Source organism: Filicampus tigris, chromosome 11 (assembly GCF_054856515.1).
Source record: "Filicampus tigris isolate MCC_2025a chromosome 11, RoL_Ftig_1.0, whole genome shotgun sequence".
NCBI classification, from domain to species: Eukaryota; Metazoa; Chordata; class Actinopteri; order Syngnathiformes; family Syngnathidae; genus Filicampus; species Filicampus tigris.
The window spans coordinates 11634996-11649794 of NC_141227.1; the positions used below are offsets into that span (position 1 = coordinate 11634996).

General features: G+C 39.6%; 1 protein-coding gene across 2 annotated transcripts in view; it reads left to right on the forward strand.

Annotated features, from left to right (window-relative positions):
* Nucleotides 1-7457: 7457 nt before the first annotated feature.
* The window catches only part of mcu (mitochondrial calcium uniporter), a 53794-nt gene continuing 46452 nt past the window's right edge, over nt 7458-14799 (forward strand). For both annotated transcript variants that reach the window (XM_086045803.1, XM_086045804.1), the window contains exon 1: nt 7458-7656. In XM_086045803.1, the coding sequence (XP_085901929.1) occupies nt 7540-7656 (117 nt within the window). In that variant the 5' untranslated portion in view covers nt 7458-7539. The remainder of the gene's footprint in view (nt 7657-14799) is intronic.

Consider the following 14799-nt stretch of genomic DNA (forward strand, 5'->3'; position numbering starts at 1 on the left):
AGAATGAATGAAAGAAAGAAAGAAAGAAAGGAAGGAAGGAAGAAAGAAAGAAAGAAAGAAAGAAAGAAAGAAAGAAAGTTGTGCTTACACTGGGTTTTATACTGCCCAATACTGCATGAGTTGGCCTAATATTTTTTTTGCTATTATATGCACTCCAAACATAGAATCTCAATAATAGTACAATTTTGAGCGAGTTGATTTTTGTGGAAATATCCACAAAATGACTTCTTGCACTTAATGTTGATTTTCTGTTCATCAGATTTATGTTGTCCTTGAATGGTAATTTTTATGCAAGAGAAGTGAACCCTTTGCAATGGAAAAAAAAAATCACAGTATGTGAATATCTTATTGTTTAATTCAAACCCTTTGTTGTTGGGTTAAGAGAATGGATCCTTTATACATGCACTGAGAAATGTATTCTGAAAAATGAAATATATTAAGAGGCTTAAGAGTATAGAGTATTTTGCACATATAAACATATTTTGTCTATATTTATAATTACACATGATTCGGAAGTGTGTGGTCCTATTTGATCCCCCAGTAGCAATGATTGAGGGTCCCTCTCCAGCATTTAAGTTGGCCATTCCTGCCCTACTGCAATGGTCACAGCATGTTGCTTAAACCTGCTATGTTTGTTATGTTGCGTCACCACAAATGTTTATGGGTACCACTGGATGTTTAATCACCGCAAAAAAAAAATAACAAAGAAAAAAAAATGAACACACCACAATGCCATTATTTTTTGATTGGCGACCAGTTCAAGGTACAACCCGCTTCCCGCCCAAAGTCCGCTGGGATAAGCGCTAGCTCACCTGTGACCCTGCTCAGAACAAGCGCTATAGGAAATGAATGTAATAAAAAGAATAGAAGAATAAAAATGAAGCTATGAGAAGAATATTTTTTTAGATTTAGCACAAACTTTAAAATGGGTCAGTTTAACCCGCAACATAAAAGGAGGGTTATCACATTCTTTTTCATTTCATCCACCACAGAACGAGCTGAGCTTCCCTTTTACAAGAAAAATGTGAGGAGCAAGAAGCCTGCCTCTATTGTGTAGAATCAGATCATCATATTTTGTCCTAGTTCCTTTTTGTGCTATATTGAGGTGTATCGATAAGACATACATTACAGCAGTGAAAATTGATGGAAAATGGAGACTCCTCTCCGCTGCACGTTCGTGATTTATATAACAAGATTCAATGCATTTTTAAATTTAACACTGCACTGACCAAAGGTGCCAGTGCTTGAGATTTGAGAATAAATCACGTCGTCAATAGAACTATTACAAGTGGATATTGATTCAAATTGCATTTTTCCCCAGAAAAGTGTAGGCCTATCTAATATGACTGTTTTTTAACATCCCATTACCAATATTAACATTTAACTCATTCCCTACCAGCCATCTGTTTCATTGTACAACCTAGACAACTCTAAATATTTGTCAGTCAAAATTTGTGTACAAATGTTAGATGTTAGAAAAAAAAACAGTACAAGAGTTTTGCATCATGCCACTTTACAGCTTTGTACAACTCGTTTGTGCAGAAACATTCTTTTTTTTTTTTTACAGGTGATCTGCTTAGAAGCACCGTGAACCAAGTCAGCCTCACAGTTCTGAGGTTTTGGCCTCGAATCTTGGCTCAGAGTCTCCATCCTTCCTGTGTGGAGTTAGTATGCTCTTCCTGCGTTTGTGTGGGTTTTCTCCTGGAACTACAGCTTCCTCCATTGTAAAAACATGCATGTCAGGTTAAATAAAGACTCTAAATTGTCCATAGGTGTGAATGTGTGACTGGTTGCTTGTCCGAAAGGGTCAAGCGGGACAGAAAATGGATGGATGGATGGATGGAGATCTTGCACTGGCTTTTGTGGTTATAGTGGCACCTAAAGACACTGAAAAATATCACGGAATGCTCCTAGACTGTGCCAACGTTGGACAAATAAGAAGGTCGTCGTGTAATTATCGGATATTGAGTGTGATAAGAGTGGATTTAATAGATTCTGATCTCCATGGCACAGGCCATTGTTTGAAATGTATTAAATCGATTACGTTGTTCCTAACATTATGTGCATGTTATGTATGCGTATACTTACTTGACTAAATAAAGTTTGATTAAACTAGTGGTGGGCTGTGCATTTTGGCATCTGGGGCATCAGTGGGGATTTACCTAACTTAATTCACCTCTTTAGACCACCGCTATCATGTTGCAATTACAGAAACCATCACTCAAGCTGTCCCTGGAATGCGAAGCTCAAATCTGAGGGGTCAAAGAAACAGTCCCATTGCGGTATAGTTAGTTACATCGGCCAGCACTATATTCTAAGGGTCCTAGGCGGATAAGATTTAAATGGCAGAACAAAGAGGCTGGTATCTGATTGGACAAAAATAAATAAGTACAACATACACATAATGGAAACAGTGCAGCCAAGAAAAATGCAATGAAATGCAGAGAATTGTGAATATATCAATAAAATTTCATGGTGGAAAAAAATTTAGGTTGTAAATGTAGATCAGTGCTGCCCTGGCATCCCACCACTAGAGATACGCTACCCCTTGAAGATGGTCTTCACACTCACAAATAGTAAAACACAATTATTTGTAGGGAAACTTTAATTGAGGTATCATGGGTACAGTTGAAAACGTTTATAATTGTTATTTCATTTTTCATGGATTAAGAAAATTATTAAAGAGTATTATCTTTGGACTATTTCAATTCAATGTGACTAGAAAATAGCAATTTTGCCTTTTTGATGAATGAAATTGATGTGGATTTAATCAGTCATCTTGTCACAGATGTTCAACCACTTTTTGAACAGTATGTTTTTTGTCCATCCATATTCTTTAAATCGCAAACTGATGCTAATGTAGGAAAAATTGTTTTTGTTTTTGGGCCAAACACTCCAAACACGCCCCACCCGCCTCCCAATTTTTCTTATTATTTTATGCCTTTCCATATTGTACACAATTGACCTCATTAGGGTTATGAATAAGTGGAGTCTATTCCAACTGACTTCGGGTAAGAGGTGGGGCACACCCTGGATTAGCCAACTGCAGAGCAGGAAGTATGCTCATGATGAGAGAGGAATGTGGTTACCAATCAAATAGTCTGTAAGTATGAAATCAACTTAGGACAAAACAGTCACATTAAACCATCTACATGTATCTAAAAAGTCAGGTCAACAGTTTTGTTATTGCCATTGTTGTGACTAAAAAGTGCAGTAGTTTAACATGGTTTTTATCTTGAGTGCTGCAGGCGCAATCTTTTTGGGAGTGTTCGCTTTTGGCAGTAGTAGCTTATCTATAAGGACTTTAGAACCAAAACGTCACTGTTTGGGGGGGGGGGGGGGCAACTACCAGTCATTTTTGGAAAGAGATGTCAGTCTGCTTTCCAACATCCATTGAATTACTCTAAGTAAGGAACACCCCTTCCACCCCACTTTAAAAGGCACAGTATTGTTTGCACGCACATTTCTCTCTGACATCTGTCCTTGGATGCCAGCATGTGTGTGATCTGGTTATCTGAGTGGTGTGCAACAGAAAATATACAGTAGAGTATAAAGGTGAATATCCCCCTGAAGGATTATAATCAGTATTTGAAATCGAATTAAATTTAGCAACAGCTATGTGTAGCTGCGACACGTCTTAGCCGGGCTGCCGTAAATACTACAATGAAACTTGATCCGTGCAATGTTGTTGTGCACTGATGAACGATGGCTTATCTATAAGTACGCATGCTGAAAAGCGGGCTCCAGTTTCAATGGACACGTTGCCATGTGGTGTGCACGAGTCTGTGTGCACAAGTAGACAAAAAGCAAACACTGCTTTTATGTAGTTTGCCTTGTTCATTAAAAATGACATGTATGAAATGTGTGACTCATGTCTGAAATTACTTTTGAACCTTCATTGTCTCGTATCACTAATTTCCTTTACGATTAGTGATCTTTGGAACACAATAGAGGGTGTAATTACTACTCGATTCAAAAAAATTAAAAATAGTGCATCACTGACACTTTTTTTTTACATATTCGATTAAAACAGTAAAGCCACATGTCTAAGCTCTCAAATTCTTTTGGAATTATGTTTCCATCTGCTACAGGGGCTGAGATATTAATTATTTTGTAGGTGTTGAATTTCCGGGAAAATTTAAGGTAATCGAGGGTGATTCCAAAGATGACCTTAGGTTTTAGAGAGAAGTTTAGCCCGGTGCTTTAGGCCTCAATGGGTTAATAGAGAACATCTGTTATTGAGGCAACGTGAATGCTGAAACGTACATACAGCTTTTGGAGCACATACACTATGTTGCCATCCAAGCAATGTATTTTCTGGGGATGTCCCTGCTTATTTCGGCAAGACAAACGGCGGCCAAATTCTGCATGTTTTACAACAGCGTGGCTTGGTAGTAAAAGAATGTGTGCACTAGACTAGCATGACAGCAGTCCAGACCTGTCTATTAAAAATTTGTGGCGCGTTACACATTATGCCGGTGTTATGGGAAAATATGTGACCCATCAGAATATGTGACCATAGTGTGCATTTAAATACATTTCAAATACTTATGTTAACACAGTGGAGTGGGTTTCCCTATCAAGAGTTGTACCCACTGTATTCCCTGTAATATTTGTCAGTACTTGCCCTTCTAACATCCCATCGCCTTCATCTGGAGACAGATTTTCACAAATAGGATCCCCCAGAGTTCGGAATACAGTGGTCAAAGTTTAAAATAGAGAAACTACGCTATGAACAGAAGCAATTTTTCTCTTTTGCTGTTCAACTCTCAAATACCGGTACTCAAACACACACAGATCACTTATTATTATGTTTTTAAAAATAATTACAGCATTGGATAATTTTCATTCAAAGTTGTCTAGACTTTATTATTATTGTATTACAGGGGCTCTAGTTAACCCCAATCGCCAGAACGGCCACTTGTAGCCTAATGGTGCAGTGTACTGAATGAAGTTTAAAAGGGAGTGGCAAGAGCGCAGAGCCAGTGACAAAATATATACAGTAGCTAGTACAAGAGGGTGAAAGTCAGAATACCTTTCTTCCCGTATATTAATAAGTCAAGAGAGACTGCAAATTATCAGTTTTTTCCTTTGACCGATACAGGTGTGGCAGATGAAATCTCTTGGCCAAAGATCAAGTTACATTGCACCAAGGAGAGTCTGTTAGACACTTATTAACCAAATGGGGCCATTACCTTGTCTAATACTTGGATTTACATGGCTAGTGTGATTATAGAGACAACAAACCCCTCAGATGACGGCTTATCCATTCTCCATTTACGCACATTCACAACTAAGGACAATATAGTCTTCAATGAACCGAACAATGCATATTTTTGGAATGTAGGAGGAAGCCAGAGTACCCAGAGAAAACCCACACAGGGCGAACATGCTAACCACACGCCAGAGCCAAGATTCAAACCCTGAAACACAAAACTGTGAGGCAGGCAAACTAACCACTTGTCCAACTTCCTTCACTTTTCTCCATTTATTTTGTTTTGACTGTAATGTCACAATCAGCAATCAGTACATTTATAGTGACATACTGTACTGTATCTAAGTTGTTATATATCCAAGCAACGCTATGCTTTACTTTGAAAATCAACAGTTCTTGCTTTGATGGAAACTTGCCGAACAAAACCTTTGACTAAAATATGTTTCAGAAATATGTTTAGCAGAGCCCTCAAACAAGATCTGTGACCCTTGCCCTTAGGACAGAGGTCTTGAAGATCAGATATATTGAAAAAGCTGATTGATTTTACACATGTTATTGATTTGCCATAGAACTATCATCCTGAGTGTTTAACCTTAGCCCTTGAAATGATAGAGAAATATTCATGCATACCTTTGTTTCCTGATGCCTTTCTTAAAGCAAATGATCTCTTCACCTGTCTCAACAAAACTTCATAAGAAGTTCGGTCAGTTCAGAATGCTGTTGCTCGGCTTTTTTCAAGACCCCACGGGTTTAGGCGCATTACTCCTGGTCTTTTGTCCTTGCAGTAGCTTTGTGTTCATTTTGAGATTCAGTTCCTTTTTTTTTTTTAAACTGTCACACCACTCAATGGTCAGGAAACTCCACACTTGGTGGTTTGATGCGGTTTGCCTTTTACTTATGGTCCCTTACACGAGATTAAAAGGTAAAAGTGAAAGAATAGGGGTCACCATGCAACCTTTTTAAAACTCGGAGCTACTTCTTGGATACTGATTAATGTGAAGGGCTACTAGCTTGATACACATTTCTGAAATCACAAATTTGTTCAAATTACATTAAATGATGAATTATTAATAATTAATGGTATTCAACAAAGTGAACACACCGATTATGGTAATTATCAACAATGATATAAGAAGGTAGGAAACAGATAAATAGCAATATGCAATGCTATTTCTACAGCTCTTTGCAAGTGTTTACATTTTCAAATGATCACAATTAAAACGTTGTTGTGGCACGCACTTCCTTTTGAGCGAAGAGCTGCCTCTTCAGTGGACATTTAAAAATGATTATTAATTAATGAATTAATTGATCAATTTATTACTTAATTAGTATAGGCAGACATTTCAGTAAGACAATATGATTTAGATTTTTATTTTGATTTGTGTTTTTTTCTTGCATTAACTGTAAATCTAAACTGTTGTGATTCTGTATTTTACATATCGTCACTGTCATGTGAAAAACACGTATGTCCATTTTTTCCCCCATTTTTTTTAATTTTTACGTTAATGGGGGTTCCATATTACAGACATTATAAAAATAATATAAAAAAACAGACAAAATTGGACATGGGCATTTTTCAGAGCAAAGCAACGATATGTAAGACTGGATTTTAATTATGTAAAACTCATAGTCAAACTAAAGGGCTGGGAGCCAGATCTGGTCCGCGGCATCATTTTATGTGGCCTGTACAGGTAAATCATGTGCGTCAACTTCATGTTTCTTGCAAATTCTTCATTTTTAATGCTGAGATATGAGATATTGCAAAGATTCTTGTGTTACAATCCTTCCTTTAAATTAAATTGAAAGCAAGTTGAACAAACAATTATTTACCGTCTTCTGATTTCAAAACTAGTTATCCATTTGTTATGTTGTGTATGTAATGTGGAGATCATACATTTATATAGGTTCACAGTCATAACGGCGCTCCGAGAGACACCATAACTACGATGTGGCCCTCGACAAAAATGAGTTTAAAAACACTTTGAGTCCTTTCTGTGAAAAGTATAATTGGAAATGTACGTACTTACTTAAAAATGAACTTTACATATTAACATTAGATTAGCATCACGCATTATTGTTACTTTTTCTTTTCTTTTTTCAAAGTGTTAATTAGACTAGAGATTACAACCGAGTTTTCTGCTTTCACGGTTCATGCAAATCAATTTGCCGTGTCGTAGACCGGCCCCGCAAACCCGCCCACCACCAGCACCCCTTCCTCCTCCTCCAACCTCCCTCCCGCCCTCCCTCCTTCCCTCCCTCTTCCCCTCGGTGCGTCTCGGTCCGCCCGCAGCAGTCTCCTTCCCCGGCGAGCTTTCACTTCAGAGATGGCTGCGAAAGTGTGCAGATCTGTCTTGCTGTTGTCCCGAAGCGGAGGAGCGGCGGCCGGCAGCCTCCCCGCACTCGTCGTCCCTTCTCCCCGACACCAGCAGCACATACGACCGGTAAGTCCCAGAATGTGTCCGAGGGAAAGCCAGAGAGAGAGAGAGAGGAGGGAGGGAGTGGGTGAGAGGGACGCGGAGGAACTGGCTGCCCGGAGCGAGGCGCACGGTGTCGGCCGGTTGGGCTTGCTACGGAAGTAAAAGCTAACTAGCCTCAAGGTTTCCCGTACTGCTCTTGTCTTGAGATTGCGTAAACGTTGGAGCTCATTGTGAGTCAGGAAATGCGTCTCGATCTGGTGTCGCGTGCGAGTTACTGTATTTCCACGCAGAGTGGGACGTGGAGCTTTGACAAGGAGGCAATGCAGTTGTTTGAAGCGCCTGCCGATGAAGACCATCATCTGGCGCTGCCCCGGCCGATCACTACTAAACTAGCCCTTGTATCTCCTTTTAACTGCTGTCATACCCTTCAACTTTGTAGATTTAATTTGCTCGCGTGGAAGTGTATGTGTACACGTGTCATTTCTTTGTGCGTGTTTGGGAGTCTGCTGTCAATGTTGAGCTTGTGTTTTAACGCCTACCTCCTGTATGTCTGATGTTCAGTGGGGCAACCTCGTTCTCTTTCCTATATTCTGTGAAACTGCGGCGTGTGAGTGGGATGAGTGTAGTTTCTGCTGCAGTACCATCAATGCCTGCACACATCCTCAAAACGCCTCAGATATACTTGCATGCCTTGAATGGACATAAACAAAAACAGACATTAAACATGATACTTCACAGTAACATCCTGGCGTGGATGATGTCAGACAGCCTGCCTGCCTGCCTGCCTGCTTGCCTGCTGGCTCTCCCCTCCCTGCGGGTGTTTCCCCATTCATCTGGGAGATTCATGTGTTTTCCTGCAGGCGGGTGCAGATTTTTATTTAAGCTGTTGGGCTACAATGCAGTAGTTGCTGGTCTTGTTCCTACCTCCTGTGCTGAAGCTCCTCTCCGACCTTTCACAACCGCAGTGACCCAATGAGGGAGCAGATGTGCCACCTGGACTGAAGAATGAGGAAGCGCATGTAGTCTTTACTCTCTGCTTCTGTTTGCTTTAGATCTGTCGTTACACACACTGTATAATCAGTGCTGACTCCTGCCTCATGCTAAAATGGTACAGCTGGACCTTAACTCAATACATGACCAAGGTTGTAACTCAATTCACTTGCATATCAATTCAGTTTTCCCCATTGAAATTTACTGCCTTGCATTTAATCCACTCCAGTACCCCCCCTCCCCAACACATATATACAAAAAGCACCGAATTCGAAATAAAATACACCGAAACTTAATAAAAGTGCATGTAAAGGAATTATATGGTTTGACAAAGTGTAATTAAGCTGAAAGTAGCACATACAGACTGGAGCTACGTTTGTGCGTTGATGCGCGCAACCTAGCGAGTGATGTCATTCAGTTTGGCCGGTGTTGGTGTCCCCTCCATACTCCTTGCGAGTGCTTTCATTTGTGTTTAACTCTGTCCCATTTAATAAATGGCTAAAAGTGCATCAGAGACTGATTGTTCTATTTAGACTGAGACCAATTTGGGCGCACAGGCAACCTAATTTCTCAGCGGGCTTACATTGGTGTGATCAGCTTTTCGAGGGTTGGGGGAGGACGCTATTAGTGAATCTCTATATCGTGCCTTTGTCCCAACATATTTGCTTAATTGCATTTTTTTTTTTTGTGAACAGAACCTGAGTCTGTTATACTTAGATATTTGACATATTGTGTTTATGTATTTATTTTGTATTAAGATATATTATTTATTGTTCTACATTTTCATGCCAACTTTCAATATTTTTGAGAATAAAACATTTGCACATAAAAAAGGATACACACAGTATATCGGCAACATAAAAAAAAACAACATCAACAATTTTATCATTTAATCATGATAGTTTTTGGGAAAATACAGTATATTGTTTTAAAAAGTGTTATTTTGACAGGCCTTGGCGAGCGACCTACGTCTATCAAGTATAGTGGAAAGAGCTGCAGACGATCAGATTGTAAGAACGATGGACAACTTCTTGAAATTGCGATTCAAACAAACAAACTTTATGATGACCACATTTTAGTTACGGTAACCATTTACCTAAAAGACAGATGGCGGTTTTGTTTAGAAGTGAACCTATAAAACTGCGGTGTTGAATGCGATGCAGTGGAAAATTTCCGTGCACCTAACTTTAGTGCTGGTACACCCAAAAAAAAAAAAAAAAAGGTGCACTAGTACAAAACATTAGTCACTAGTGCCCTTCTTAAATCGTGCGGCCGCATATCTGAAGTGTGCTCGTAATGATTTTTGTCTCTCAACGCATAGCGCAAAATGTAACTCAAAAAACTCATAACTTGGCACACTCGTAAGTCAAGTTATCAGCAATGTTTGTGTACACTTACTGCTGGATCTGCGATTAATGTGAACAAGCTGAATTTTCTAGACACATTATACATAGTAATGCGTTGTTACCCACTGTCAGCTAATCATATTTATGAATAAGTAGCATTCGCAAAAATGATCAAAGCCAAACCTGTATGAGTGACTTAAAATATGTCTTCATATGCTCAGATTGACTTGCTTGTCATAGTGTAAGCATCCCCGCTGTTCGTTCAGTGGCCTTTTATGGGTCCCTCGTTGCAGCACTATAACTCAGTTTGAAGATTCTGTCGAAAAAGCCGCATTGGGTCGCTAAAAGTTGCCTTTATGCATGGCCTCATAGATTCAAATCAGCCCCTGGACATAAAGGTTGATGTTTAACCTCCACCGGATTCCTATTGAGTCCACTGTCATATAAAAATGCAGCTCAACTCAAGAGTGTCCCGGGACTTGAATCATCGCGTGTAAACCGTCCTTGTAAAAATACATCGAATAAATCACTAGTGGAATGTCAATAATATAAACCTATATGGAGTCAACATACTGCACCTATAAGAAATGGATTGAAGGTAAAATATGTTGTTTTTTTTTGCTCATCATCAGATAGCTCATATTCTGTTTTGTTTTGTTCATTAAAGGTCAGCAGCTCGTGCTTGGGGCCATCAGGTCAAGCACCTCCTGCCGCATAATCCAATATACGTAGGCGTAAACTCATTTATCCAGGCTGCCTTCACTGATTTAGTGCTGAAGTTATCCAGATGAGTGTGATAAGAGAGCGCGTGTCGTCTGGGAGGAGGTGATGCGCCTAAATGACTGACAGAGTTGTCTTCAGGTGCTGTCGCTTTACTGTGAGCTTGTCCTTGATGGCCAGTTTGGCGTCTGGGTACGATTTTAGTTCTCAGTCGACCGATGAGTACCTTGTGTTTTTCGAGATAAAACGTGTGCCGTTTTGGGACACATTTAAGGTCAGTTGTCTAAGTCTGGACTGAGGTTGTGAGAGGCATGTTTGTGTTTTCTTACAAAGAATTTCATGGGCTGGATTGTTTGATTTTCTTGAATTACCGTGAGTAAATCCTCCCCTATTAGTTGTTAGTGGTTATCTTGGAAGGGCATAGTCCTTCATATCTATTGTCATGTGACCTATGTGGGATCATTTTTCACTTGCGTTGACATTTTTTGGGGAGGGGTGAGCTCAACACACTACAGAAGGGTACCCATGACTGCTAAGAAGGAAAGTGTACGGTGAGCACAGTATTTGAAATAGAATTGACGACTCATGCTCAGTGTTATATGGCTAATCTGCTTGGCTAACGTCGGGACATTGAACTGTAAATGCCTGAATGTGCAGGACATTACCTTGCTTATATGTGATCATCTGTTGTGATTTATTTTAGAGGGGAAGTCAAGCCAGACATATTTTTCTCTAGAATATTTGGCCCACTAGTTGAAACACGGTACTCTGATTAGTATCGCTTTGGTGGCATAAGAGTTAATCCTCCCGTTTTTGGCTATGTCAGGGGGCGGCCATTTTGTCTCTTCTGTCAACTGAAAATGACATCGCAGTTGCTCAGGGCTCAGATAACGAGCAATCATGGCTAAGCTTCAGAAAACAGGTGAGCTGTGATTGGTCCGAGCAACTGCGATGTCATTTTCAGTCGACAGAAGTGTCAAAATGGCCGCCCCCTGACATAGCCAAAAACGGGTGGATTACCTCTTATTCCACAAACGCAACATTAATCTGAATGTATTGTTTCAACCAGTGGGCCTGCATAGAACATATTCTTGAAAAAAAAAATGTTTTGGGTTGACTTCCCTTTAAATAATAATAATAATAATAATTTAAAGTAAACAGGTATGTATGCTGTTTACAGACAATCCAATTAATGACGTTATGATAGTCCTAGTCTTATATTGTAGAATTAATCTTATTTCTGGATGTTTATTATTTATTGTTGTTAATCGCAAAGGTTTATGCAGAGTTGAATACACTCTTGAGTAATGTGATGTGGTTATCCATATGGCAGACATATTTCATATTCATATTACATATTTCCACCTTGCTGCTGGCACATCTGCAGAATCTTGACCAACGTTTGGCCAAGATAAACGATAGATGAAGGGTTGGTGTTTCACAAAAGGTTTTAGCAAAATGAGGACTGATATCTGATATCTTCAAGTTGGATCCTCAAATGTTGCTGATTTAAGGACGGCCTTCGGATCGAGGTTTTCACAGTGGGCTGCTAAGTGGGAAAGAGGAAGTCGAGAGGAGGCACAGCTATTGTGTCTCCAGCCGGTCATGTCTGTTCACTCCGCAGCTGTTTGCCTTGTTTCTCAGCACAAAAGCGTTTCACTTTAATTGACAGATTTCTTGAGGATAGCGTCGAGCAATAAAATGTGGCGTTTGACAAGCGCAATGAGCCCATCGTGTTTGTATTGTTCATCATGGGAGCAGCCTCCCATAAAGTAGGCCTTGTTGCATCCTTTTATTTTGCAATAGCACTTACTGTATACTGTACTGCGTCATGCTAATGTTGACGCTTAAAGGCCTGATCGAATAGTGGGCGCAATAGACAACATGTTTCATCATTATTTTTCAAATGTAATTACGATTCCTCTCATTAACAGAGCACATTTTTCACAAAGCAAGCAAGGTGACCGACCTTGCTATATCACGAAGAAAAGTGAAATGAACGATGAACGACATGATTGGACCTTCGTGACGCAGAGTGACTCAGGGATTGACTCATTCGAGAGACCTGTTAATCCCCGCTTTTTCTGACATGTATGATGTCATATATTTTGTTGCACCTTGAACAAAATGGCAAATGTTTCTTGACATTTTTGAGATGATGGCCTCATTAGCTCTGCCTCTGACAGACTTCCTTCCTGTCCGCTGAGGTGAAAAAGCCCAGCAAGCGTGGCCTGCTATCATTTATGTGGTGTGCAGGGGTACTGGCAAGCTTTCTGCTCTCCAATTAAGAGTGTTGCATTTGTTCAACAAATCTGCCTCTTTTGACGTCAATATTCTCCTTATTTGTGAAAATGAATATCGGTTCCAAATATCGGCCTCCTTGACTACTATATATATAGTAGTAGTATATACTATATATATATAGTAGTAGTCAAGGAGGCTATATATAGTAGTAGTCAAGGAGGCCGATAACCGATATTTGGAACCCATATTCATTTTCACAAAAAAAGGGGATTATTGACGTCAAAATTAAAAATATAAAACTCTGAACTTTGTTTAATAATTAATAAATTAGCGTATGTTTATTGAACAATTTTTCAGATTTGCATAACGTTGATTTAAAAAAATCAAAAAATATTATTATAAATGATTGTCCATGTGGCCATCTTTGTTGTAAAATTCAAACAAAAATAGATTACTTTTAGTATTTACTCCAAACAGAAACAAAAGGTGTTTTGGTCAGTAGAAGCTCTTAATAAGGTTCCTTGAAAATTGAAAGAAATACTTCCTTGAAGTTAACACTGTTTTAAATTGATTTAGCGGCCATCATATGCGGATACCGATATATGTCAAAATACTGAATATCGGTGGCGATAATCGGCCCGGCCGATAATCGGTCCGTCGCTAATATATATATATATATATATATATATATATATATATATATTTTTTTTATTTTATTTTATTTTATTTTTTGTTTTTTGTTTTGATTTCAAACAAAAACAACAAGTGCAGCGTGTTCCCAGGGTCAGTAGAAATCTGTTATAAAGTTAACAGAAAATTTTAATCAATAGTTGAAGTTCACACAGTTTTAAAATGGTTTATTATCAGCCATAAGAGTTTTGAAAAAAGGCCGATGCCGATATTTGTCAAAACATTGAATATCGGTGCCGATAATCGGCCCGGCCGATAATCGGTCCATCCCTAACATGAAGCATTGGACTTCCGTCCTTAACTTCTCTCAGTTGTTCCCCAGTGAGTTCCATACATCCAATATGTTGCATATGTAGCTTTTCTCACACTCACCAGCTGTTTTCCTGTGTCCTAACAAGTCCTGGCTTGGATGTGTTCATTGATAGGCACTTAAAGAAATGAAGAAAGTGCTCCCGCTCTTCCTGCTGCCTCATCAGTATGCACAGTGCAATGTTATTCATTCTCTAACTCCTTGTCTGGCGGATCCTGCAGTGACTGCATGGCCTCCTGCCACTAAAAACTACTCTTCATAGGGCGGAGCGTGGAGCAGTAATGGATGAGACTATTGTGATTGGCCGGGGTCCTCATTAGCATACTGGAAGGAATGAAACCCTCGAGGTGGTAAATGACTGGTGAACCTCGGCTCTTGGCATAGACTAATTAGCTGCCCCATGTTTCTGGGTGGCCCAGTGTGGCTCTACTCAAGTCTGCAATGGACAATAAATGAGGCCAGTGTGTGTAATGTGATGATGGATGCAAGCAGCGCTCGGTTACCCCACATCTGGTGGACAGTGGGCTGGTTCCGTGTCCGCTGCCGGGAGGAAAAGTGAGGGGTGCCCTTTGGAGATGGCCATCACCTTCGCTCACTTTCAAGTTGTCAAATATGAGAAGAAGCTAGGGGTGTAACGGTTCACCCGAGCCCTGATTCGATTGGTTTTCCGATTTTCAGTTCCTGATTTTCGATTCAGTTTTTTTTTAAGAAAACATGCTTGTCTCTGTGCGCTAGTGTGATCCGCAAACGCAAAATGCAATTATGTTTGGCACAAGAGCATAATTTGATCTACACATTCAAAATGTGGTATGCATCTGGAATGGGGGGAAAAAAATCTATCTAATCGATTTTTGAATTGATTTGAAT